Genomic DNA, 26,780 nt, shown 5'->3' with positions numbered 1-26,780 from the left:
AACCTGGCCCTTTGGTGAAATTCCCAGCGGGAGTCCTCGGGGCCTGAAATCTGCTTCTTAATGAACTCCTTTCACTTGCAGGGGCGGGGGAGGGGTGAGGAGGTGGGGACTCAGTTGCCCTCCACAGGGACATTTTAAATTGAATGAAGGGAGCAGGGTCCCTCATTAAGTCTGAAATGGGGGCAGGAGGCTCTCTGGAAGGGAGGCCTGGCCCAGGCCTGCATTTCCTGTTGCAGACTTAAGGCATTAACAGTAATCACCTCTTCTTCCTTCCTCTGGCAGTGCATTCTGAAGAACATCAGAACTACTTTCTTATCTACAGAGGTCCCCTTTATCCAGGAGGCCAGGGTTCCAGACCCTCCAGGGGACGCCTGAAGCTGCAGCTCCTACCCAATCTGACATAGACTAGGTTTTTCCTGCACATACACACCTAGCGAGAGTTAATTCATTAATTAGGCACCATAAGAGATCCACAGCAGTAAAATTATGAGAACAATACTAAGTTATATGAATAACTAAGTTATATGAATAACACCTCTCTCTCTCTCTCTCTCTCCCTCTTCCTCTTCCTCTCTGTCTCTCTGGAAATTCTATATTGCACTGCACTCCCTAGAGTCTAAATGTCCTGCCTGTTTTATGCCCTGGTACTTTCATTACATTGTTGTGAAAATTAAGTTCTACAGGGAATCTTCTAGAAGTGCTTGGTGTCAAGACCTTTGAACCCTTGCTCTTTTTTTTTATTTTTTTTTATTTTTGTTTTTTAGTTGTAAATGGGCGAAGCAGTACCTTTATTTTATTTGTTTATTTTTATGTGGTGCCAGGGATCAAACCCAGTGTCTCATGCATACTAGGCAAGTGCTCTACCACTGAGCCAAAACCCCAGCCCCTGAACCCTTGTTCTTTTAATTTTTTTTTTTTTTTTTTTTGTACTGGGGATTGAACCCAAGGGCACTTTGCCACTGAGCCACAGCCCCAGTCCTTTTTATTTTGAGACAGGTTCTTGCTAAGTCACTTAGGGCCTCCCTAATTTGATGAGGCTCGCCTCCAAGTTGAGTTTCTCCTACCTTAGCCTCCACAGTGGCCAGGATTGCAGGCATGCACCACTGCACCTGCCTGGCTGCCAGGCTTTTTGTTTGTTTGTTTGGTGCTGAGGATGGAACCCAGGGCCTTGTGCATGCTAGGCAAGTACTCTACCAACTGAGCTATGTCCCCAGCCCTGCCATGCCCTTTTTATAAGACTGAAAACTTAGAATAAGGAGCATATATTGAGCATTTTCCATGAATCATTTTGTTGTGCTAAGTGCTTCTCAAGCCTTGATTTTATCTTTTCAAGTAGATTCCATTATTGTTTCATTCTATAAGGGAAAAAAGAAATAGAGACACAGAAAGATTAGCGATTTGTCCAAAGCAATATCCTTAGTGTGTCAAGGGGACAGATGTATAAAGGACAGCAGTAACACAATGTGATAGACTTCAAAATACAAACAATGGTTCATTCTGGGTTTTGGTACCAAAAAAAGAAAAGAAGAATATAAGCAATAATAGGTAGGCAATTCAAACATATTATGGTCAATATACATGACATGTATTTAGCTGCTTAAAGCACGAAGCATAGTAGGCACTTAAAATGTTTATTATTAAATATGATCATTATTATTAGAACCTTAAATTTTAATGGGCCCAAGATTGCCTGGGGATCTTATTAAAATGCAGATCCTGAGGGCTGATAGTCTGCAGTCTAGCTTTAGTGGTAGAAAGATTGCTTAACATCTGTGAGGTCTGGTGTTGGAGACCAAACACAGGAAAAAAAAAATTTTTTAAAGTGGATCCTAAATGGCAGGCCTGAGATTCTGCATGTCTCCTAAATTGTTAGCTCCTAGGTGATATCCATGCTGGCCCAAAAATCAGAGTAGTGCTAGACTGGGGATATAGCTCGGTTGATAGAGTGCTTGCCTTACATGCACAAGGCTCTGGGTTCAATCCCCAGCTCCACATTAAATAAATAAATAGATAGATGGCATGGTGCAAGGGAAGCATCCCAAATGTAGAAAAACAAATCACAGAACCCCAGTGATTGCAATGGTAGAAAACCAGTGGCAGAGAAGTAGAAGGGTGGTGGTGGTGGTGGTGGGGAGGACAGGAATTCTATCCCCAGCTATAAAGAAAAAGAACAAGAAAAGGACTGGCAGGCAAGAGGGTACCTTGTAACCAGTGTTGGGCAGTGACTTCAAATGAATACTTCCCTTTTCTTAATTTCCTTCAATTTGACTCCACACATTTATCGAGTACCTCAGCACCAGCCACTATGAGAACAGAAATTAGAGAAATCCAGTGGTTTCCTCAAGGATTTTTTTGTTGTTGTTTTTGTTTTTTGTTTTTTTGGTACTGGGTATTGAGTACAGGGGTCCCTAACCACTGAACAACATCCCCAGCCCTTTTTTTTAAAGACATTTTTAGTTATACATGGACACAATATCTTTATTTTGTTTATTTATTTTTATGTGGTACTGAGGATCAAAACCCAGTGCCTCACACATACTAGGCAAGTGTTCTGCCACTGAGCTACAGCCCCAGCTCCTTTAAAAAATTTTCTTTTAAATTTTTTGGGTACCAGGGATTGAACCCAGGGGTGCTTAACCATTGAGCTACATCCCCACCCCTTTTTAACATTTTTAGAGACAGGGTTTTGCTGAGTTGCTTAGGGCTTAAGTTGTTTTTTTTTTTTTTTTTTTTTTTTTTTTTAAGAGAGAGAAAATTTTTTAATATTTATTTATTTATTTTAGTTTTCAACAGACACAACATCTTTGTATGTGGTGCTGAGGATCAAACCCGGGCCGCACGAATGTGAGAATGTGAGAGGTGAGCATGCTACTGCTTGAGTCACATCCCCAGCCCAGGGCTTAAGTTTTTGAGGCTGCTTTGAACTTGAAATTCTCCTGCTTCAGCCTCCCAAGATGCTGGGATTACATGCATGCACCATCAGGCCCAGCCTATTTTTTATTTGAGACAGGTTCTCACCAAGTTGCTTAGGGCCTCCCTAAATTGCCAAGACTGGCCTTGAACTTGTGATCTTCTTGTCTCAACCTCCAGAGTAGCTGGGATAACAGGTTTGTACCACCCTGTGTACATTCTGAAAGCACCCTGCTTCTTGGCATCTGTTAATAATTTCCAATGTGCCAGGTGTGGTGGCACACACCTGTAATCCCAGGGACCCCTGAGCCTCACAGGAGGATCACAAGTTTGAGGACAGTCTTGGTAACTTACAGAGATCCTGTCTCAAAATAAATATAGCTGGAAAAGTAGCTCAGGGCCCATGGGTTCAATTCCCAGTATCAGAAAGTAAATTTTTTGGTCACTTGTGCATGGGATTCATTTGTGCTTGTCTGTCTCCCTGAATGAACTGTGACTCCTCAGAGGCCAGGCACTGCATCTAATTTTGTCGCTATGGGCTTAATATAGGCTCAATCAACCCCTATCATGGAATCTGGCTCAGGACAGGTGTCAATATTTGTTGAATGAATAAAACATGAATTGAAATGAAGACTGAACACAGATTTGACCTCAGGGCAGAAACCTTCTGTTCCTACCCTTCCAGAAGGGACTTTCAGGCAAGAAGAGAGGAGGTTTGTTGGAGAAGGCCAGTCACTTTTTCTGCCCCATCATCCCTGCAGGATTCTAGTGCTGCCTCCAAGCCCTCAAGCTGGACTCAAGGCTAGATGAAGCCCTTGGGTTTGGGGGTCAGGTCCCAGAATTCAGGTAGCAAACTTTTGTTTTCTCATATGTAAGAGGTGAATCAGATCAATACTCAGCCGAGGGCAGGGAGGGATCCCTAAGAAGAGAGAACATAGGCTTTGAAGAGTTGAGAGCCAGGCCTGGTGGCCTCTGCCTGTAATCCCAGAGGCTGAGGCAACAGGATCAAGAATTCAAAGCCAGCCTCAGAAATTTAGTGAGGTCCTAAGCAACTCAGCTAGAACTATCACGGCTGGGGATGAGGCTCAGTGGTTAAGCACCCATGGGTTTGATCCCTGGTACCCCACCACAAAAAAAAAAAAAAAAAAAAAAAATACAGAGTTTGAGGGCTGATTGTGTATGGTGGCTCACTCCTGTAATCCCAGCTGCTTGAGAGGCTGAAGAAGGAACACCTTAAGGCAAGGCCAGCCTCAGCAATTTAGAGGCCCAGTCTAAAAGTAAAAATAGTCTGGAGATGTATAGCTCAGTTGTAGAGCACCTCTAGGTTCAATTCCCAGTGTTCATCTGCCAAAAAGAAAAAAAGATGGTTTGAGGGCTACAAAGATGCTTACTGTTTCAATAACCTCACTCCCACCTGACCACCACCAGCCCACACAATCACAGTCCTTCTGAGTAACCTTTGATGGGTCAGATTCCTCTACTCTGCAGGTTCTCAAGTGGTTCCAAGGGAATTCGTTACAAATGCAAATTCTCAGGCTTCACCTGGGGCCTCCCAGTTCAGACTGGGGGAGGCCCAGCACATGCCCTCCAAGTCTCTGATGCCCTGCAGAGTTTGGGAGCTGTGGCTTTCCTCCCTGAGGGCCATGCCTGCCTGTGGTCGTTCCCACCTCTAGTCCCAAGGCCTGGCGTCGGGTGGGCATGCGATCCTGGCTGAGGGCTGTTCACGCTAAGTCAGCGGTAGAGCACTTTAGCAGGAGTGAGACCCTGGGTGCAATCCTCAGCACCGCAAGAAATAAAGTTTTGTGAATGATTAATAACAAAGGTGATGACACTGAGAGCAAGGAGCCACGATGGAAGACCTCCTGGAGGCGAAGCTCTCAGCTTTCTGGCAGAATGGGCGTCTTTGAGCAGCCACCCCGGGGTCCTTTTACAGACAGTAAAGGGAGGCCAGGCACCTTATCCAGAGTCCGCAGCCAGGGTCCTGGCGGGGACTCCCGCGCGTGACCGCGCCGCTGCGCAGGGCCCTCCTCCGAGCCGCGGGAGGCCGGGGGCGCGCGCGGCGGGGGCGGCGCGGCCGTGGCGAAAGTGCGGCTGCGGAAGCGCGGCGAGGCCGCCGGAGGAGGAAGCGCGGCGGGGCGGCGGGGCGGCGGCAGCGGGGCCTGCGGGGCGGCCGGGGCCATGGGTCGCCTGCACTGCACGCAGGACGCGGTGCCCGAGGCCGTGGGCGGCGACATGCAGCAGCTGAACCAGCTGGGCGCGCAGGTGGGCGTCAGGGGCGCGGGGCCGGCTGCGGCCAGCTCGGGGCCTTTCGGGGCTGAGTCGAGGGATCTCGGGGCTGCGGGGCGCAGAGGTGCGGCGGGAGACTTCTCGGGCGGCCTGCGACCCCAAGACTGTGGGGTCCTCGGAGGACGACACAGCGCAGGCGCTGATGAGCTGTCCCTCGGGGAACCGTGGGAGGTCAGGGAGCGCGGGACTCCAGCACGCGTTGGGGACCAGGGGTCTGAGCACCTGGAGGCCCCGGTCTCCAAAATGTCCAAGGCGAGGCCGAGGTGGAGGCCCCGGTCCTGGTGGTGGAGCAGGAAAAGCCTTCTTCTCCCTCTTCTGCAGCAGCCAGCAAAGTCTGGACGCCCTGGTGGCATCTGTTCCCCTGCTTATTAGGATGCCCCTTTCAAACCGCCCAGGCAGCCGAGTTAAAGAGGACAAAATGACACTTCTCACCACTCTGTCTCCTACTGGGTTATAGCTTCCCAGGAGGTGGGGCCCTTGTCTTTCCTCTCCTTTCCTTTCCACCACTTCCTAACACCCCTTTTGGTGGATCAAAAGGGCACTTCCTCTGTTTTCTCGGTGACCTGGATTGTAATGCCAAGCATGGTCTAAGCCTGCATTGTCCAGCAGGAGTAAGTTGGAGGGGTTGGGGAGATAGTTCAGTGGTAGGACACTTGCCCAGCCTGTGCAAGGCCCCTAGCTTCAGTCCCCAGCACCACAAAGGAAAAAGAAAGAAATTGTAAGCCACAGATCGAATACTATGTTTTCTAGTGGCCACATATATTTATTAGTGTTATTAATACTGGGGATTGAACCAGGGTCAGGGGTTACCAGGGACCCACATCCACAGTCTTGCTAAGTTGCTCAGGCTGGCCTCCTATTTAATCCTCCTGCCTCAGTCTCCCAAATGGGTGGAATTACAAGAATGCCTCACCACAAACCAGGAAAACAAACAAACCCACCCACCCTATTTTTAGTTCGGTTATGAGAATAAATTCAGAAAATTATCAAGGAAAAAAGGGGTGGAGTGTGGTAGCACACACCTGTAATCCCAGTGATTTGGGAGGCTGAGGCAGAATACCAAATTCAGGGGCAGCCCCAGTAATTTGTCAGGGTCCAAAAAAGCAGTTTAGGGAGGCCCTGTCCTAAAATTTTAAAAAAGTAAATGAATAAATAAAGGGAAAAAATGGTCCACAGTCACTTCATGTAGGTAGAAATGAAAGCAGTACACACAAAAAATTTGAGCAGTATACAAAGGTATAAGTAAAATGTGTATTTTTCTCATGCCCGGAAATAGTCATTTTAATAAGTTTCTTGTGGGTTTTTTGTTTGGTTCCTTGGTTTTGGCACAGGGTAAAGACTGGCCTCCACGGTGCTATCCTCCTGTCTCAGCCTCTCAAATCACTGAAATTACAGTGTGCCTGGCTTAATGATATGGTGTTTGGGGTGTTTTTTTTTGTTTGTTTGGTGCTGGGAATTTGAACTCAGGGGCACTCCAGCCCTATTTTGTATTTTATTTAGAGACATCTCACTGAGTTGCCTAGGATCTGGCTTTTGCTGAGGCTGGCTTTGAATTTGTGATCCTCCTGCCTCAGCTGGGCTTGCAGGCCTGCTCCCAGAGCCCAGCTAATGGTACAATGTTTTTATCTGAAGCAGTTCTTTTACCATGCACAGGTGAAATCTTAATCAGAAAATAAGGAATACACCTTCCAGAGACAATGCAGGCCAACTCCAGACGCAGAGACAGCCCCCATCGCTTTTTATTTTTTGAGACAGAGACTAACTAAATTGCTGAGGCTGGCCGCTAACTAGTAATCCTTTTGCCTCAACCTCCTGAGTCACTGAGATTACCACTCTACCTGGCTCTTTATTTATTTAGTTAGTTGAGGTGAGGCTTTCCATATGTTGTTCACACTGACCCCAGGGAGCCTGGTCTGAATTAATTAAATTGTCTTAAGGTTTTTCTCTGAGTACTAATAATATTGGTTTTGTTTGTTTTTTGTGGTGTTGAGGATTGAACCCAGGGCCTTGTGCATGTGAGGCAAGCACTCCACCAACTGAGCTGTATCCCCAGTCCATGGTTGGGTTTTTTGTTTGTTTTTTTTTTTTTTTTTGGTACTGGGGATTGAACTTGGGGCACTCAGACCACTGAGCCACATCCCAGCCCTATTTTTTATTTTATTTAGAGACAGGGTCTCACTGAGTTGCTCAGTGCCTCCCCATTGCTGAGTCTGGCTTAGAACTCATGATCCTCCTGCCTCACAGGCATTCTCCTCCTCACTGGATTTTGTTTTGTTTTTGTACTGGGGATTGAACCAGGGCTGCTAAACCACTGAGTCACATCCTCAGCCATTTTTATTTTTTATTTTCAGAGAGGCCTTGCTAAGTTGCCGAGGCTGGCTTTGAGCTTGTGATCCTCCTTTATGGTCCTCCCAAGTTGCTGGGATCACTGGTGTGTGTCACTATGCCCAGCTGAACAGTGCTTTGAAGGAGGAGAACAGCTTTGTGTTAGCATGTCTGGAACATACCTGAAGCATATGTTCCTTGAAGTGAGATATGATCACTTAAAAATTAGTTACTGCTGGGGCTGAGGTTGTGGCTCAGTGGTAGAGTGCTTGCCTCGCATGCATAAGACACTAGGTTCAATCCTCAGCACCAAATAAAAATAAAATAAAGGTATTGTGTCTACAATTTACAACTAAAGAAAAAAAAAAAACAGTTACAGCGAGGCATGGTGGTGCATACCTGTAATCCTGATGCTCCAGAGGTTGAAGCAGGAGGATTGCAAGTTTGAGACCATCCTTAGCAATTAAGGGAGGCGCAAAGCAGCTTAGCAAGACCCTGTCTTTTTTTTGGTTTTATTTTTTAAATACATGACAGCAGAATGCATCACAATTCTTATATTACACATATAGAACAGTAAGACCCTGACTTAAAATAAAAAAATAAAAATGGCTGGGGATGTGGCTCTGTAGTTAAGTGCTCCCCCATTCAGTCACCAGTATCAAAAGAAAAAAAAAAAGGAAAAGAAAAAGATACATATTGTAAAATGGCTCTCTAGAAAATTCGCCCCAGTGTGTCTTCTCCTCAACAGTGTGGGGACCTGTCTCCTTCCTTGTCCTTTTGCCCACACTGGTCTCCTCCTCAAACTTTTGTGTTTGCATATCTGATAAATAAGAAATGGTTATCTCCTTGTTTTGCATTTCTCCATCTAGAATGAACTTTCTCTTTCCCCTGTTTACTGGCCCTGGATACTAGTTAAGATTTTGATATGCATGGATAGTCCCAGGTGGAACATTCCAGGGAGAGGCAACTATGCAAGAAATCCTTACTGTGCACTTTGCAATATTTACAGTGTTGTGACTAGGCAAAACTATACAAGGAACTTTCTTGCTGCTAAGTTTCTGTTCCTCATTGAGGTTGCAAATTCTAGGTGCCCCAGGCCAGCTTCTAAGAGGAAGCCTGAGAAGTTGAGAATCAGAGAAGGTCCCTTTTTCTTTTGTCCACCCCCCCTCCCTGGGAGTACTGGGGATTCTACCTTCAGCTTGCTAGGCAAGCTCTCCACCATTCAGCTCCATCCTGAGCCCTTTTTACAATTTTACTTTCAGACAGGGGCTGAGTTGCTGAGGCTGGCCTCAAACTTGGAATCCTCCTACTTTAGCTTCCCTAGTATCTGGGATTATAGGCATGTGCCACCCCACTCAGCCTGATTGAAACCAGGGGTGATTAACCACTGAGCCGCATCCACAGAACTTTCTATTTTTTATTTTGAGACAGGGTCTTGCTAAACTGCTGAGCTTGGCCTCAAACTGACAATTCTCAATTCTCTTCCACATCACTGGGATTACAAATATGTGCCCAGCTGTTTTGCCCATTTTTAATTTAGGTTATTTGTTGTCTTGCTATGGAGTTGTTTGAGTGCCTTATGATTTCTGGTTTGGGGTTTTGTTGTTGTTGTTTGGTACCAGGGATTGAACCCAGGGCCGTTCAACCAGTGAGCCACATCTCCAACCCTTTTATGTTTTGAGACAGGATTTCATTAAGTTTCTGAGGCCTTACTGAGTTGCCGAGACTGTCTTGGAACTGTGGTCCTCCTGCCTCAGCTTCTAGAGCACAGGGATTACTTGTGAGCACCTCTGTGCCTGGCTGGATTCTGATTATTAACCCCTTATCAGATGATTTGTTTGCCAGTATTTTCTCCTATTCTCTAGGTTGTCTTGCTTCATCCTGTGGTTTCCTCTTATAGATCCCTTTCTTTCTGGGGGATCATGATATCTTGGTAGGGTTTTGAAAGATAAGGAAGATTTGGGAAAGTGGAACTAGGGATGGAAGTCTGAGCAGGCAACACAGCAGATTAGCAGGAAGCTCCTCTTGGGACCACACTGGAGGATGAGACCCAATGAGGAAAGTAGGATTTAGCCTCAGTATCGGGCTGGGTCTAGAAGTGGAAGAGGGCTTGGTGTTCTAATTAGCTGACCCAATTTTCAGAAAGCTCTGAGTGACATAGGATATTCAGCAAAAGAGCTGACAGTTCCACTTTTTTTTTGTTTTTTAATTAAAAAGATTTTTTTTTTTTTTTGGTAACTACATCCCCAGCCCTTTTTGGTTTTTATTTTTTAGTACTATTATTATTTTTAAGATGTTGATGGATCTTTATTTTATTCATTTGTTTATATGTGGTGCTGAGAATTAAACCCAGTGCCTCACACATGCTAGGCAAGCGCTCTACCACTGAGCCACAAACCCAGCCCCTTTGTTTTTTATTTTGAGACAGGGTTTCACTTTTTGCTTAGGGCCTTGCTAAATTGCTAAGGCTGGCCTTGAATTTGCAATCCTCCTGACTCTGGAGCTGCTGGGATTCATACGCCACCATGTCCTGCCAGTTTTACATATTTGCAGGAAAAAAATATTAAAGAAATAAAGGAGGGCTGGGGATGTGGCTCAAGCGGTAGCGCGCTCGCCTGGCATTCGTGCGGCCCGGGTCCATCCTCAGCACCACATACCAACAAAGATGTTGTGTCCGCCGAGAACTAAAAAATAAATATTAAAAAATTCTCTCTCTTTAAAAAAAAATAAAAAAATAAAATGTTTGCTGGGCAAGGTGGGGCACACCTGTAATCCCAGCACTCTCCAGGCTGAGATGGGAGGATTGCGAGTTCAAAGCCAGCCTCAGCAATGGCAAAGTGCTAAGCAACTCAATGGGACCCTGTCTCTAAATAAAATACAAAATTGGGCTGAGGGTGTGGGTCAGTGGTTGAGTGCCCCTGAGTTCAATCCCTGGTATCCCAAAAAATTTTAAAAAATAAAACAGTAAAAGCTCAGGTATAGGGTTGGGGATATAGCTCAGTTGGTAGAGTGCTTGCCTTGTATGCATAAAGCTTCCCAGGGCTGGAGTCCTGCTCTGTGACCTCATTTAACCTCCATCACCTCATAGTCCCGAACTCCAAAAAAAAAAAAAAAAAAAAATCACACTGGGCATTAGGGCTTCAACATAGGAATTTGTGGGAAACACAAGTGTTCACCTTAACCAAAAAATAGCACTAGAAAAAAGATTTGCAAGCACAAAACAAGAGACTATTCCAAAACAGCGTTGTAATAAAGTTTTAGAATTCACTGTTGTTCATTTCTGTATTGGGAGTTGAACCCAGGGGTGCTCTACCACGGAGCCACATCCCCACTCCTTTTTATTTTTTATTTTGAGACAGGGTCTCGCTAAGTTGCTTAAGGCCTCATCAAGTTGCTGAGGCCAGTCCTGAATTTGTGACCCTCCTGCCTCAGCGTCCCAAGTTGCTGGGATTACTGGTACGTGACACTGTACCTGGGAAAATTTACTATTTTGTTATATAAATAAGAAGGTATTTATTGTGAGCAGTGGTGCTAGGGGTACCCAGAAAATATGGATAGGCAAACAGAAAGTAAAAATTATCCTGTTGGGCACAGTGGCGCATATCTGTAATTCCAGTTGCTCAGGAGGCAGGAGGATGACAAGTTTGAGGCCAACCTTGGCAAGCCTGACCCCAAGTAAAAATTTTTCAAAGGCAACAGCAACTTGGAGAGATGCCTTGGCCAAAGTGCCCCAAACCATGCCTGGTTGCAAAGTGTCTCAGAAGTAAAACACTCCTGGGATCAACCCCCAAATCAGCAAAGATATAGTGTGGAGTAGAACGGAAGAGAGGGAAGCAAAGCAGGGCTGGGCACATGGAGTCCTATAGCCCCAGCTACGGAGAAGGCTGAGGCAGGAGGATGGCAAATTCAAGGCCAGCCTCAGCAACTAGCCAGACCCTGTCTCAAAATAAAAAAATATAAATGGCCTGAGATGCAGTTCAGCGGTAAAGTGCCCCAGTACAAAAAAAAAAAAAAATAGAATATGCAGAGCTGGGTTTACAGGTGTGCAGTAGTGGATACCAGCTCTGGGTTCATTCAATTTTCAGCATTGCAAAAAATTAAAAGAAATATCTTAAAAGTATCTTACCACACATAAATACATTCTCCCTATGGCCCTGGCCATGCTGAAAATTGAACCCAGGCCTCCACACGTTAGGCAAGTTTGTCACCCTGAACTATGTTCCCAGCCCGTAAGTAACTGCTCTTACTGTTCTGGTGATTTCCCCTTTCAGATTTTTTCTCACTGTGTGTTTGTGTATTTGAACCCCAGAGATCTGTGTGTGTCCCTGCATGGGTGCACGCACACAGTTTAGCTCTCTATGTCTCCTGACTATCTCAATAAAACATCTGTGCCTTACCAACAATATGGTGGTGCACTGGGTTCGAGTCTCAGCACCACATATAAATAAAGGTCCATTAACAACTAAAAAGTATTTAAAAAAAAATATATATATATATAGTGGTGCAGATACATGGATGCTATTGGTGAGTATTTTGATTGTTTGTAACTTGAAGATGATCAAAGCAGGACTGGGGATATAGATCAGTTGGTAGAGTGCTTGCCTCAAATGTACAAGGCCCTGGGTTCAATCCCCAGCACCACAAAAAAAAAAAAAAATCATCAAATCAGGTCTTTGGCCAGGTGCAGTAGTGCACACCTGTAATCCCAGCGGCTTTTCTGCTCCTGGTCCTTTACCTGAAGGGGTTGGATGGGATGTGGCACACTGACCCATAGTAAAGATGGCACTGATGTTCTGTGTTGTTCTCTTTACAGCAGTTCTCAGCCCTAACAGAAGTAATTTTCCACTTCCTAATCGAGCCCAAAGAGGTAAGTATTTTGTGATAAGGACAATTGCGAAGCACAGGTCAGTAGGACTGAGGAACTTCGAAAGTGAACTCCTGGTCCCTCTTTTCAGGTGGAAAGGTTTCTGGCTCAACTGTCTGAATTTGCCACCACCAATCAGATCAGTCTGGGCCCTCTCAGAAGCATCGTGAAAAGCCTCCTCCTGGTTCCCAATGGTGAGTAGCTCCATCAGCACTTGTGGCTGGAGATGTTACCCAACATGCTTTTTTGAGGGGTGAGGGTACCAGGGATTGAACTCAGGGGCACTTGACCACTGAGCCACATCCTCAGTCCTATTTTGTATTTTATGTAGAGACAGGGTCTCACTGAGTTGCTTGGAACCTCACCTTTGCTGAGGCTGGTTTAGAACTCATGATCTTCCTATCTCAGTCTCCCTAGCCCTGTGATTACAGACTTGTGCCACCACCGCGCCCAGCACCTGAGCATTCTTGAGTCCAGAGAGTCATCCAAGTATACTCACGATCCTCCTGTCTCAGCCTCTCAGCTGCTGGGATTAGAGGTGTACAGCACCACACCTGGACCTTTTTATTTTTAAATTTTTAATAATTTTTTTTGTGTGTGTGCGGTGCTGAGGATCAAACCCAGGGCCTTATGCATACAAGGTAAGCACTCTACCAACTGAGCTATATCCCCAGCCCTTTATTTTTTAAATTTTGAGGTGGGTTTCTCTAAATTACCCAGGCTGGTCTTGAACTTGTGATTGTCCTGCCTCAGCCTTCCAAATTACTGGGATTATAGGCTTGGGCCAACTTGCTCAAGTATACTACAGATGTTTTGAGGAACAGAGTTTGCCTAGAACAATCAGGAAACGTTCCCAGTGGAAGGGAGGAGGTCAGGAACAGGAATGTTCAGCTGTAGGGATGTTCATTGTAGTACTATTTATGGTGGAACAAAATTAGAAACCATCAGATTGCCTGGTAGCAAGGGATTGTTTTAACAAGCCGTGGTCATTCTTTACAGGGAAACATGGTGGTCAAAAACATACTTCTGAGAATACAAATGGAAGACATGATTTATAGTAGAAGGGGTAGAGAGAGAAAAGGGGAGGGGAGGGGAGGGGAGGGGAGGGGAGGGGAGGGGGGATAGTAGACAATAGGACAGACAGCAGAATACATCAGACACTAGAAAGGCAATATGGCAATCAATGGAAGGGTAACTGATGTGATACAGCAATTTGTATACGGGGTAAAAGCGGGAGTTCATAATCCACTTGAATCAAACCGTGTAATATGATGTATTAAGAACTATGTAATGTTATGAACGACCAATAAAAAAAACAAAAAACAAACAAACAAAAAAAAAACATACTTCTGGGCTGGGGCTGGGGCTGGGGCTGGGACTGCGACTGGGCTCAGTGTAGAGCGCTTACCTAGTGTGTGTGAGGCACTGGGTTGGATTCTAAGCACCATATAAAAATAAATAAAATAAAGGTATTAGTCCATCTACAACTAAAGAAAAAAAAATTTTTTTTTTAATTGTCTACTTCTGCCAGGCACGGTGGCACATGCCTGTAATCCCAATAGTTTGGGAGGCTGAAACAGGAGGATTGCAAGTTTGAAGCCCAAAAGTCTCAGCAAAAAGTGAGGAGCTAAGCAACTCAGTGAGACCCTGTCTCTAAATAAAATACAAAAGGGGGCTGGGGATCTGGCTCAATGGTCAAGTGTCCCTGAGTTCAATCCCTGCTATCAAAAAAAAAAAAAAAAGGTATACTTCTGCCAGGCATGGTGGCCCAAGCCTATAGTTCAGCAGCCTAGGAGGCTGAGGCAGGAGAGTCCAAAGTTCAAAGCCAGCTTCAGCAATTTAGCAAGGTCCTAAGCAACTTAGTGAGATCCTGTCTCAAAATAAAAAATAAGGGCTGAGGATGTGGCTCAGTTGGTAAGTGCCCTAGTTCAGTCCCTGCTACAAAAAAAAAATACATACACACACACACACACACACACACTTCTGAGTCAGCCAGGTGCCTGATATCTCCACACCCCTAGAAGTGGCGCTCCAGAGCAGTGATCTTCCCTCCAACTAAGCAATTTTTTTTTAAGGTGGGGGAACATGTACAGATTGAGATCATGTAAATAAAATGCTTAGCCCTAATAAAAGGTGTTTTTTTTTTTTTTTCTATTATTCGCTAATTTAAAAGATGCTATTGATTGGGGCTGGGGATGTGGCTCAAGTGGTAGTGCGCTCGCCTGGCATGCATGCGCCTCCGGTTCGATCCTCAGCACCACATACAAACAAAGATGTTGTGTCCGCGGAGAATTAAAAAATAAATAAATATTTAAAAAAATTCTCTCTCTCTCTCTCATCTCTCTCTAAAAAAAAAGAAAAAAAGAAACACCATCTTACTAAGTTACTTAGGGCCTCACTAAATTGCCAAGACTGGCCTCAAACTTGCAATCCTCTTGCCTTGGTATCAGGAGTCACTGGGATTTCAGGAATGTACCACCATGTCTGGTTTTATTTTTTATTTTGATACAGCATCTTGTTAAGTTGAAGGTGCTGGACTCAAATGTGTGATCCTCCTGCCTTGGCCTCACGAGTTGCTAGGAGTACAGGCACGCACCAGCAAGCCTGGCCACTGATCATAAAAATAATAGTTTAAGAACGGAAGGTGTATGTAGCTCAGTGGTAGAGTGTGTGCTTAGCATATTTGATTTGAGACACTGGGTTGGATTCCTCAGCATGGGGGCAAAGAACAAAGTTAGCTGTGGCCATATCTAGAAGGTAGGATTCCAAGTTGGTCTAATTGTTTGCTTTTTGGCTATGTATTGTCTACCAGGTTGCTACTGTTAATATGGAAAATTAACTAATAGTTTATTTAAAGACAAATGTGAGGGCTGGGGATGGAGCTTGGTGGTAGAGCACTTACTGGCCTACCATGCACAGGGGTCCTGGTTTCAGTACTGCAAAGGGGGGGAGGGAAGAAGGGGGAGAGAGAGGAGGAAAGAAGGAGAGGGTATGGAGGGAAGAAGGGGGAGAGAGAAGGGTAACTTTGAGCCTAGTTTTGAAGAGTGAGTAATTTTGACCAGGCTGAGAGGAATTAGGCCAGCATCCTGAGCCAAACACTGGTGCACACCTGCAACCCCAGCTACTCAGGTGAGGCAGAAGGATTCCAAGTTCAAGGCCAGCCTGGGCAACTTAGACCCTGTCTCTAAATAAATTTTATTTTTAAAAAGGACTGGGAAAGTAGCTTAGTGGTAGAACAACCCTGGGTTCAATCCAAAAAAAAAAAAAAAAATGAAGAAACTGGGGGCTTAATTTGTTTGTCCCTGTGGTGGTACCTTCCCTTCCCTTCCACCCCCTTTTTTTTTCCTGTACCAGGGATTGAACCCAGGGGTGCTTAACCATGAACCATATCCCCAGCTACTTTTTGAGACAGGGTCTTGCTAAGTCATCTAGGGCTTCACTAAGTTGCTGAGACTGGCCTTGAACTTGTGATCCTCCTGCCTCAGCGTGCACTACTGCACCAAACTGAAAATCCCTTCTTTGCCTTGTATTATGCTCCTTAGATTCTATAGGGTGAAACCAGAACAGTCTAGAGGTTTCCAATTGCAAAATTTTCTGATCTATTTCTGTGATTCTTGCATTTTTTTGTCCTCTTGGTTGAATGAGAAATTGAAGTTTCTTTTAATATAGGAACACGTTTTTATTACAAACTTTTTAAATAATGCAGAGCTATGGAGGAATCAAAAGTGAAAATCCCAGGCTGGGGAGGTTCTCAGTGGTTGAGCACTAACAGAGCACATTGTTTGAGGCCCTGTACCTAAAAAAAAATTTAAAAAAAAATGTTTTTAGTTGTAGATGGAGCTTTATTTTACTTATTTTTATGTGGTTCTGAGGTTCAAACTTAGTGCCTCACATGGGCCAGGCAAGCACTCTACCATTGAGCCCCAGCCCCCGCCCCTGAAAAACATTTTAGTAGGAGGAGCGTAAATGAGGGGTGTGTGTGTGTCCCTGACAATCAAACCCAGGCCTTTGCCCACGCTGAACAGGTGCCAGGCACTGAGCCCTGAGCTGCACTCTCAGTCCTCAAGCCTTTATTGGTTGACTGACCAGCCAGCTTTCGGCCCTGTGTCTCACTGTCAAGTTTCCATCACCTGCTGATGGGGACCTGAACTTGCCTCTTGACTGGTCAGGTTCTGGGTAGAGCGCTCTGGGGTCTGATCTGCTGAACCTCTGAGTCCACTCTCAGCTTCTCTTCCTTTTACACTCTGTCCTGCGGGGCCTTCCTGCCTGATCCTCTGTTTCTTCTAGAACATCTCTGAAGCATCTGAGATTGCAGCTTGGAAGTCTCATGGCCCCTTCTTCTGCCTTGTCCTCTGATGTCTGTCTTTCCAGTCCCAAAGGCGCCATCCCAGGACAAGTTCTCAGCCTTGGGGCTTAGGTAGGGCATTAAGGGCCCCAGCGTGGTTCCTGTTGCTGCTCCCAGCTCCTTACCATCTGTAATGGAGTCTTTAGTTTGGCACCCAGGACCCTTTACCGTTTAATCCACAAAGTAAGAGCCTTTGGGTCCCATCCCCTTCTCTTCCGGAACCCTGGTTGTGCTTACCTGGTAAGACGCCATTGCAACAGTGCCGCTTGTCAGAGCTGAGGGGGCCTCCCAGGGACTCCCCAGTCGGCATGTCATGTCCACCAATACAAGGCTTCAGTGGCCACACAGAGCCAGGACTTCCTTGTTCCCCAGCCCTAGCCTTGGAACCTTGGAGACTCACACACACTGCCATGTCTCAGCCTCCAGAAAGTTCTGTAGGGAAGAAGCTGCTGGACCAGTGTCTGTTCACTGGGAACTGTGCAGCCCTCCTTTTTGGGAGGTGGGGACAGAAGGGATCTCAAGTAAAAGCTTTGAAAAGTGCTTTTTTTGTTGTTGTTAAGAGACAGGGTCTCACTTAAGTTGCCTAGGCTTCAAACTCCTGGGCTCAAGTGATTCTCCTGCCTCAGCCTCCTGGGTTACTGGAATTAGAGGTATGCACCACCCACACCTGGCAAGTATGCAATTCATAAGAGAACCCCACTTTGCAGCTGTCCACCTCAGGCCAAATTGTTTCATCTGCACCCACCCCTTTTTTATTGCTCTCCAAACTGAGTTATTTTAAAGTAAATGTCAGTTGTACCATTTTACTGCTAAGTACTATCTCTAAAAGATAACCACAATGTCATTATCATCTGAAAGGAAACTATCAGTGCTCAGATGTCCCCATTGTCTAGTGCAGTGAGTGTGTGGGTGGTTGGTTGCTCCCATCTGGATCCACATAGGGCTCCACCTTGCATTTGGTTGCTGGGTGGCCTTCCAGAAAGTCCTCCCTTACTCCCTGTGGCTGCAAAAGAGCTGGGAGACCTTGAGCCAGGTGACTGAACTTGTCTAAGAATCAGTTTCATCAAGGATGGAATGGAGCTTGAGGGCACCTCAAGCTGCTTGCTAGAAAGATGGAGAAAGCTAATGAATGTAAAGTGCTGACCAGAGTGCGTGATGGCTGGCCCTGCTGCTTTTATTATGATTGTCATTATGGTTATGTCATCTTTTAGGACTACAGATAACTTTGCAGTAGAGACACTAGTGAAGCCTGGGTTTTTCTGGTATTTTTGTGTTTTTTAGTACTAGGGATTGAGCTTAGGGGTGTTCTACCACTTAGCTAAGTCCCTAGCCCTGCCCCGCCCCGCATTTTGAGACAGGGTCTCCCTAAGTTTCTCCGGCTGCAATCCCGATTGCATGAGCCATCACACTAGGCTGTCTCAGGAGTTTTCCCCAAGGCCTCCTTAGGTCCAGGGCTGGAGGCCTGCCTTGGCTGGCATTTGCTCAGAACAAAGGAATCACCAAAGGAAGAAACTGAAGAAGTTGAGATCCTGAGGCCTCCCAGGAGGCAGATGCATTTTAAGTCTGGCTCCTGCCTCCTGCCTGCGGGAGACCAGAGCATGCTCCTGGGCCTGGAGCTCAGTGAGCCTTCCTGTCCTTCACTGTTGAGGCACTGCCAGGACAGCCTGTCAGGATGACCTGGAGCAGGAAGAATTTGGTGCCAGTCTGACCTGAAAGCCACTTGGCTCTGCCACTGACTGGCTGTTGTGGCCTTGCTCAAAAAAGTAACTTTTATTTTCTTAATAAAAATGTACAACCAGGTGCAGTGGCATGCGCCTGTAATCCCAGTGGCTTGGGAGGCTGAGGCAGGAGGATCATGAATTCAAAGCCAGCCTCAGCAGCAGTGAGGCACTAAGCAACTCAGTGAGACCCTGTCTCTAAATAAAATACAAAATAGGGCTGGGGATGTGACTCAGAGGTCAAGTGCCCCTGAGTTCAATCCCAGGTACCCACCTCCACAAAAAAGTCTTGGGAGCCCTGGCGCAAGCCTGTAATACCAGCAAGACCCTGTCTCTAAATAAAATACAAAGCAGGGCTGGGGATGTGGCTCAGTGGTTGAGTATCTCTGAGTTCAATCCCTGGTAGCCCCCCCTGAAAAAAATGCCCACAATTTTACCACTTTCACATTAAAACAACAACAACCTACTTTTACATGATTAGACTTTTTTTAATGTATTTTTTTTTTAGTTGTCAATGAACCTTTATTTATGTATTTAAAAAAAATTTTTGTTGATGCTTGATATTGAACCCAGGGCCTTGTGCCTGCTAGGCAAGCACTCTGCCAACTGAGCTATACCTTCGGTCCCATTTATTTATTTATTTATTTATTTATCAGGTGTTTTCAGCTGTAGATGGACACAAATCTTTATTTTATTTATTTATTTATGTGGTGCTGAGGATGGAACCTAGTGCCTCACACATGCCAGGCAGCTCTCTGCCACGGAGCTACATACAATCCCAGCCCCCATTAGAGAATTTTGAAACAACAGAAGGAAGAAAATAAAAGGGGCTGGAGGGAGATTTCAGTGGTAGTGTATTTGCAGAAAAAAAGATCTGCTCTGGCCATAAACCAGGGAGCTGTCCCCTTGGTGGTCATGAGTGCACTGTCCCCTTGGTGGTCATGGGTGCATCTCATGGCTGGGAAGTCTCCCCTCTCAAGAGCCTATGGCTGGGGTTTCCTGGGGTCTTGCGTTTTTATTTCCCCATGGCTTCCTTGCCCAGTCTGATCTTGGAGATAAAAGATTTCCTCTCTTTGTTTATGTGGTGGATTTTTACCGGCACCACAGCCTTTGGGATTGTTTTCCTGGAGGGGGTGGGGGTGGGCACTTGGACTCAGGGTGTAGGCTCAGGGCCCTGCCTTAGCCCTGGGTGTCTTTTTATCCTTTATTTAATTATTTTTTGGTGATTGAGAAGTGGATAGTCACAGAGCGCTTGTCCAGTTGTGACTCTAGGCTGCCCTCTGAAGTTGAAACCTTGAGAAGCCCAGACTGCTGGCCACATTCTGTCTTCAGGAATTGCAGCTGAAAGCAGGACAAAGCAACCCCTGGAGGGGTGTTCTAGGGCTTCTGGAGGGAAGCTGAGACAGCCCCCTGCAAGTCACTTGTGAGCTGTAGAGGCCAGATGGCACTGTCTAGTAGAATTGTCTCTTTTTTTTTTTTTTTTTTAAATAATTGGCCTTTTTTTAAAGAGAGAGTGAGAGAGGAGAGAGAGAGAGAGAGAGAGAGAGAGAGAGAGAATTTTTAATATTTATTTTCTAGTTCTTGGCGGACACAACACCCCCGTTGGTATGTGGTGCTGAGGATCGAACCCGGGCCGCACGCATGCCAGACGAGCGAGCTACCGCTTGAGCCTCATCCCCAGCCCGAATTGTCTCTTTTATTCTCAGCCTGGACTCAAAGTTGTGATCCTCCTGCCTCAGCCTCCCCAAGTAGCTGGAATTACAGGCATGTGCATCCCATGGAGCTCCAGCGGAACCCAGAGATGCTTTCCCACGGAGCCACCACCCACTCTGGCTATTTCTTATGTTGAGACAGGGTCTCACTAACTTGCTTAGGGCCTCACTGAGTTGCAGAGGCTGGCCTCAGGCTGCCAAATCACTGACTTCCCATAGAACTTTCTAGGCAAATGGGAATGGCCTATAATCTGCACTGTCCAGTGCAGTGGTCTCTGACCCTGTGTAGCTACTGAGCATTTGAAACAGCGCAACAGTAGGCTTTTAAATTTTACTTAATTTTAGTTAAAATGGTAGTGACAGCCAGGCACTGTGGTACACACCTTGTAATCCCAGCGACTCAGTGGAGGTTTAGGCAGGAGGATGGCAAGTTTGAGGCCAGCCTCAGCAACTGAGACCCTGTATTTAAATAAAAATAAATCAGTGTAAGTGACCAGCTTCTCCCACCCTCCCTGGAGGGCCTCTCCATACTTGTACAGTGACCAGCATTGTTTCAGAGGTGTGTCTCCCCTCCCCCTGCTGGGTTGCAATCTTCCTGGTGCATAAGCCTTTTGTCCTCTGCATCCCCCAGGTTATGCCGGTCAAATACTTGTTGCAGCTGATTCATTCTCGCCCTGTCTCCCCTGCCTCCCAGGTGCCTTGAAGAGGAGTCTCACAGCGGAGCAGGTCCGGGCGGATTTCCTAACTCTGGGTAGGTCACGCCCAGGGCTGCTGGGGGAGGGCCGCTGGGCTGTTTGTTATGCTGATGAGCCCCCTTTCTCTTGCAGGCCTCAGCGAGGAGAAAGCCACTTACTTTTCTGAAAAGGTATAGTTCTCATCAAGGTTAGGATGGGGTGCTTTTATTTCAGTGGAAAGGAAAGAAAGGGGAAGTGCTGATGGGTAGGACCCTCAAGGCCTCATTTCTTTGGGTGCCACACCAACCAGTGACACCGGGCTTCTGACCCGCCTTGTTTAGTAGGTGTCATGCATGTCACATTTTTTCTTCTCTAATTTGATGGAATATAAAGTTTTTTGTTTGGTCGTTTTTTTGCTTTTTGTTTCTTCTTTGTGTGTGTGTGTGGTGCTGGGGATTGAACCCAGGGCTTTGTGCATGGGAGGCAAGCCCTCTACCAACTCTACCCTCAGCCCTGTTTTTTTGTTTGTTTGTTTGTTTGGTTTTTTTGGTACAGGGATTGAACTCAGGGTCACTCAATCCCTGAGCCCCATCCCCAGCCCTATTTTTATTTATTTAGAGACAGGGTCTCACTGAGTGCTTAGGGCCTCCCTTTGGCTGAGGCTGGCTCTGAACTCACAGTCCTCCTGCTTCAGCGTCCTGAGCTTCTGGGATTAATAAATATAGTTTTGGGGTCAACATGGGTTAAGTCTTGGAAGGGAAGAAAACAATCACCTCAGCTTCCCTGCTCCACACCTCTCCTACCCCCCAGGTGTGTGAGTGGGGAGGAGCCTTGGCTCTGTCTTCTCCCCACTCCCTGTAAATACTGAACTGCTGTTTGGGGCGGCATGGAGAGGGGGTGCGTTTTTCCCATGTTGTGACTCTGGCCTTTGCTCTGCTCACAGTGGAAACAGAACGCCCCCACCCTTGCTCAGTGGGCCCTGGGGCAGACCCTGATGATCAACCAGCTTATCGACATGGAGTGGAAGTTCGGAGGTAACTGGTCAGAGCCAGCTCCAGGTCCTTTGGCTGCAGGATCCGGAGGGTTTGGGAGTCCTAGTCCTGGGGCCAGCAGCTGCTCCTCCCCATCCCCCTGGGCCAGCTTGCACTCACACAGCTCCTGGGGACAACCTGTAAAATCAGGGTTTTCTGGGAAATCCTTCATCAGTCACTTCTTCACTTATTTTTCTCTTTTGTATCACAGTGACATCTGGAAGCAGTGAATTAGAAAAAGTGGGCAGTATTTTTTTACAAGTAAGTCTTCTCTTGATCTTTGAAAATGAGGAAAAAGGGCTAAGGTTGTGGCTCAGCCTTAGAGCACTCGCCTCTCATGTGCGAGGTCCTGGATTCGATCCTCTGCACCACATAAAAATAAATAAATAAAGATAAGGTGTCCAACTACAACTTAAAAAAAAAGAAAATGGGTAAAAAGAAATTATTGGTTAAAAAAAATTATTAAGCCATTAAATCCCAGGTATTCCATCCAGGGCAGGCAGGGCAGGAGGATTGCAAATTCAAGGCTAGCCTCAGCAATTTAGTGAGACCTAATCTCAAAGTTAAGAAAAAAATAATAACTGGGGGCTTAGCACAGGGGTGAATTGACCCTGGGTTCAATACCCTATACCAAAAAAAAAAAAAAAAAAAGAAGAAGAAGAAGAAACTGGGCTGGGATATAGCTCAGTTGGTAGAGTGCTTGCCTTTCCTCACATACACAAGGCCCTGAGTTCAATCCCCAAAGAAACTATGTTGGAGGGCTACGAGTGTGGCTCAGTGGTAGAACACTTGCCTAGCATGTGTGAGGCCTTGGGTTCAATGTTAAATGTCTGTGTAAATACTTATTCCACTGAATTTAAATCAGAGAAGTGTGATCCACCAAGGGCATGGTCACTGACTTGCCTACTTCTAGATTCACAGATCCTAGCCCAGTGCAATGGCACACTCCTGTGATCCCAGCAACTCGGGAGGCTGAGGCAGGAGGATCACAAGTTGAAGGCCAGCCTCAGCAACTTAGTGAGACCCTAAGCAATTGAGTAAGACCCTATCTCAAAACAAAAAGGTCTGGAGATGTAGTTCATGTGTAAAGTACCCCGGGTTCAATCCCCAGTATAAAAAAAAAATTAACAGATCTTAATATTATTCCTGAAAGTTTGGTTCTTCCTGTGATCATGGGAAGTGTCAGAGCTCCTATGGGGGGTGATGGGGACCACTTCTGTGCATCCTGTGATGATGGGTTGGGGCTTGGGAGCAGAGCCCTGGAATGCTTTGACATTGAATTTGGATTAAAGGGTTTTGGGGAATTTCTTTGCCCAGTTGTCATCCTCTTAATTTATGGGTTTTTGTTTGTCTGTTTGTTTGTTTGTTTTTGGTGTTTTGTTTTGTTTTGTTTTAGTTAAAGTTGGTGGTTAAAAAAGGAAATCAAACTGAAAATGTGTACCTAGGTGAGTATGGATCCTGCTGAGCCTTTCCCAGGTTCTCTTCTGTCCCTTGGCTGGGGAGACCCACCACCAGCCATGTCTCCAGGGAGAGGGTCTCCACCAGGCTGTGCAGGAGCCACCCCTGACCTTCCCCCTCAGGAAACCTGGTGCCAGAGCTTTGCTAAGCCACCAGCCTGTTGCAGACCCTGCCCTTGAAGGGCCTTTGTGAACAGGGAACTGTGGGGGCTTGGGAGGCTCCAAGCATGATGAAGACCAGAGGTTCTGGCTGAGCCTCCCCTTAGGCTTTCCTGACTCTGTGCTGTGGAGTGGTCCATTTCACACACTCCCCCATTTTTCTTAGGGAGCCAAGAACCTTCTGTGTTCAGGACTCTGTCCTTTACTGTGACCAATTTCCCATCTAGAGCTACTTAGATGTATGTGCTAAGCCAAAAGAGAAAACAATCTGTGGTTGAGGATGTGGCTGAACGGTAGAGTGCTGCCTAGCATGCACTGGCCCTGGCATGGGTCCCCCAAACTCAGCACACAAAAACAAGAACAAAACAAAAACAAAAAAATCCCTGACTGGGAGTCTTGGCCCACACCTGTAATCCCAGCAACCCAGGAGGTTGAGGCAGGAGGATCACAAATTCAAAGCCAGCCTCAGCAGCTTCAACTTAGCGAGGCCCTAAAGAATTTGGGGAGAACCTGTCTTAAAATAAAATATTAAAAAGGGCTGGGAATGTGGCTCAGTGGTAAGCGCCCCTGGGTTCAATCCCTAGTACAGGGAAAAAAAAAAAAAAACAACTCAGTAGAAATGGACTCTCCTGGTGGTTGTGTGGTTCTATAGAGTTGGAAACATTTACCTCAAACTGGATTTTTTTTCTCCCCAGAATTAACCCTGCCCCAGTTCTACAGCTTCCTGCACGAGATGGAGCGAGCCAGAACCAGCATGGAGTGTTTGAGCTGATTTCTGTCACCTTCCCTTCCCTGGTGACTGTTCTCAAGGCACCTTCCTCTGGCCATGGGCTCTCCAGGTGGCCCTGCTGGCTCTGGGGAGTGCAGGTGCACAGAGGCTTCTGAAAAACAAGGGGATTAAGTACTTACAGAGCCCAGCCCAGAGAATCGCCAGGAACATCACCACCACCCATCTCCAGACAAGTTTTAGATACCAACAGGCTACTGACTACACCTCAGATTTGGGTGGGGGGAGGCCTCATCTCCCCACCAAAGTTCCACAGTAAAGAAATGGTACCTGGGGGCCAGGGTTGTGGTTCAAGTGATAGAGCACTTGCCTAGCATACGTGAGGCACTGGGTTTGATTCTCAGCATCACATAAAAATAATATAGATATTGTGTCCACCTAAAACTAAAAAATAAAATATTTTAAAAATAAAAAAAAAGAAACCGGTATCTGGGCTACATAAAGACATGAAAAAAAAAAAAAAGAAACGATGCCATCACTTGAAATAAACACTCAACAGCAACTCAAGAGGCTGAGGCAGGAGGATCACAAGTTTAAGGCCAGCCTCAGCAACTTAGTAAGACCCTATCTCAAAAAAAAAAAATTAAAAGCAGGGGGCTGGGGTTGCGGCTCAGTGGTAGAGCTCTTGCCTAACATGTGTGAGGCACTGGGTTTGATTTTGCACCACATACAAATAAATAAAGATCCATTGACAACTAAAATATTTTTAAAATAAAATGGGCTAAGGATGTAATTCAGTGGTAAAGCACCCCTGGCACCCCTGGGTTTAATCCCCCATACTAAAAAAAAAAAAAAAAAAGGCAACATGCTAATTACCCTCCCCTCACCCAAAGCAGAAGCCTGTTTATGGCCAGTGGAGGGGCAGTTTGCACAGGTGGCGGACAGAGAGGGCTCTGTATGTGGTGGTGCTGGTGGTGGGTTGCCCATCTGTCTTAATGTTTATTTGGGATCTAGCTGACCACCTGTGTTGGTTAGATGATAAATAATACAGGTTCTGAAGAAAAGGTCTAAGTCCAATTTTTTTAAAGAATTTTTTTATACATTTATTTTGTTTATTTTTATATGGTGCTGAGGATCAAACCCAGGGCCTAGCACGTGCTAGTGCTACATGAGCACTCTATCTCTGAGCCCCAGCCCTAAATCCAGTTTTCTTTGTGCATGGATTAAAAACTCATCTGCTTAGCAGAGAGCTAAGGCCTTCCCTAGCCAGGCAGAGTGGTTTATGCCTATGATCCCAGCCACTCCCGAGGCTGAGGCAGGAGGATGGCAAGTTTGAAGGCAGCTTCAGCAATGGAGCAAGGCCCTAAGCAGCTTAGTGAGACCTGTCTCAAAATAAAAACAAGGGGGCTGGGGCTGGGGCTCAGTGGCAGAGCACTTGCCTAGCATGTGTGAGGCACTGGGTCTGATCCCCAGCATCACATAAAAAAGCTAAACAAAATAAATGTATTGTGTCCATCTACAACTAAAAAATAAAGAAAATAATAAAAAGGGCTAAGGACATGGCTTGATGGTCAAACACCCCTGGGTTTAATCTCTGGGCGCCTAAAAATGGGGATCCTGAGAACTCTGGGGGACCTCAGCACATCCAGTGCTGCCGGTCTCTCAGGACACTGCAGCACTTGCTCTCAGCTGGCCACTGGACAGATTCTGGCCAGCAGCTCTTTGCCCTGCCCAGGTCAGATGGGTCACCACAGTGGCTTCCAGATGACCCCACCTGTCTTCAGCCTCAGCTTCTTCTGCAGCCCTGCCCACTTCCTGCTGGTCTTATGTGAGCCCACAAATCCAGCTGCTCAGGCTCCACATGGCATCCAGGATGAAGCCCAACCCCCAACAGTGTGGCCCTGCCCACCTCTTCCAACACTCCATCTCCACTGTCCCCTAGCAGGTCCCTGTACTGGATCTCAAGCCATGGGCCCTCTCCTCTTGTCCCCTTGGACCTACAGTGCTTCCACACACTTCAGAGGGTCTCACAGGACCTCTTGGGCCTTCATCCATCTGCTGCAGGGGCCAGGAGTGCAGCTCTGGAGTTGGAGTGCCTAGGTTCCCATACTGGCCCTTTTGCTTATTAACCATGTGACCTCTGGCACCTCCTTCACCTCAAAACCACAGCTCCACCAGGCGCCCGTGGACACATCTGAAATCTAGATATTTAGAGCTGAGGCAGGAATACAAATTCAGACCAGCCACAGCAACTAAGCAAGACCCTGTCTCAAAAAAAAAATAAGCCAGGCACGGTGGCACATACCTATAATCCTAGGGACCCCGGAGGCTGAGGCAGGAGGATCACAAGTTCAAAGCCAGCCTCAGCAATTTAGCAAGGCCTTAAGCACCTCAGTGAGACCCTGTCTCTAAATAAAGTACAAAATAGGACTGGGGATGCGGCTCAGTGGTTAAGTGCCCCTGAGTTCAATCCTTAGTACCCAAAAATAGTAAGAAGGGCTGGGGATATAGCTCTGTGGTAAAGCACCCCTGGGTTCAGTCCCCAGTACAGGTAGGAGAGGACTGTCTTAAA

At 46.3% G+C, this 26,780-nt stretch overlaps 1 protein-coding gene across 3 annotated transcripts; it reads left to right on the top strand.

The window, feature by feature from the left end:
* Window positions 1-5,044: 5,044 nt before the first annotated feature.
* Window positions 5,045-24,881, top strand: Commd7 (COMM domain containing 7). 3 transcript variants are annotated; one of them, XM_026402081.2, is made up of 9 exons: window positions 5,045-5,172; window positions 12,335-12,388; window positions 12,477-12,579; window positions 20,855-20,911; window positions 20,988-21,025; window positions 21,778-21,868; window positions 22,077-22,126; window positions 23,262-23,310; window positions 24,177-24,881. In XM_026402081.2, exons 1-9 carry the CDS (start codon window positions 5,089-5,091, stop codon window positions 24,251-24,253), a joined length of 603 nt encoding a protein of 200 aa, XP_026257866.1. In that variant the 5' UTR covers window positions 5,045-5,088; the 3' UTR covers window positions 24,254-24,881. The 3 variants fall into 3 exon arrangements, with proteins under 3 accessions (XP_026257866.1, XP_026257865.1, XP_077655744.1); XM_026402080.2 differs by having other exon boundaries at window positions 20,792-20,911; XM_077799618.1 differs by lacking the exons at window positions 21,778-21,868; window positions 22,077-22,126 and having other exon boundaries at window positions 20,792-20,911.
* Window positions 24,882-26,780: the final 1,899 nt, after the last annotated feature.

The sequence above is a fragment of the Urocitellus parryii genome, chromosome 6 (assembly GCF_045843805.1).
Source record: "Urocitellus parryii isolate mUroPar1 chromosome 6, mUroPar1.hap1, whole genome shotgun sequence".
Lineage (NCBI taxonomy): Eukaryota > Metazoa > Chordata > Mammalia > Rodentia > Sciuridae > Urocitellus > Urocitellus parryii.
This window is presented reverse-complemented; position numbering and strand designations above follow the sequence as displayed.

What these genes read in the sequence shown, in the direction of transcription:
- Commd7 (XM_026402080.2), top strand. Translation starts at nt 5,089, where the DNA reads ATGGGTCGCCTGCACTGCACGCAGGACGCGGTGCCCGAGGCCGTGGGC. An exon ending in GGCGGATTTCCTAACTCTGG is followed by an intron (nt 20,912 to 20,987) that starts GTAGGTCACGCC and finishes TTTCTCTTGCAG; the next exon opens with GCCTCAGCGAGGAGAAAGCC. An exon ending in TGGGCAGTATTTTTTTACAA is followed by an intron (nt 22,127 to 23,261) that starts GTAAGTCTTCTC and finishes GTTTTGTTTTAG; the next exon opens with TTAAAGTTGGTGGTTAAAAA.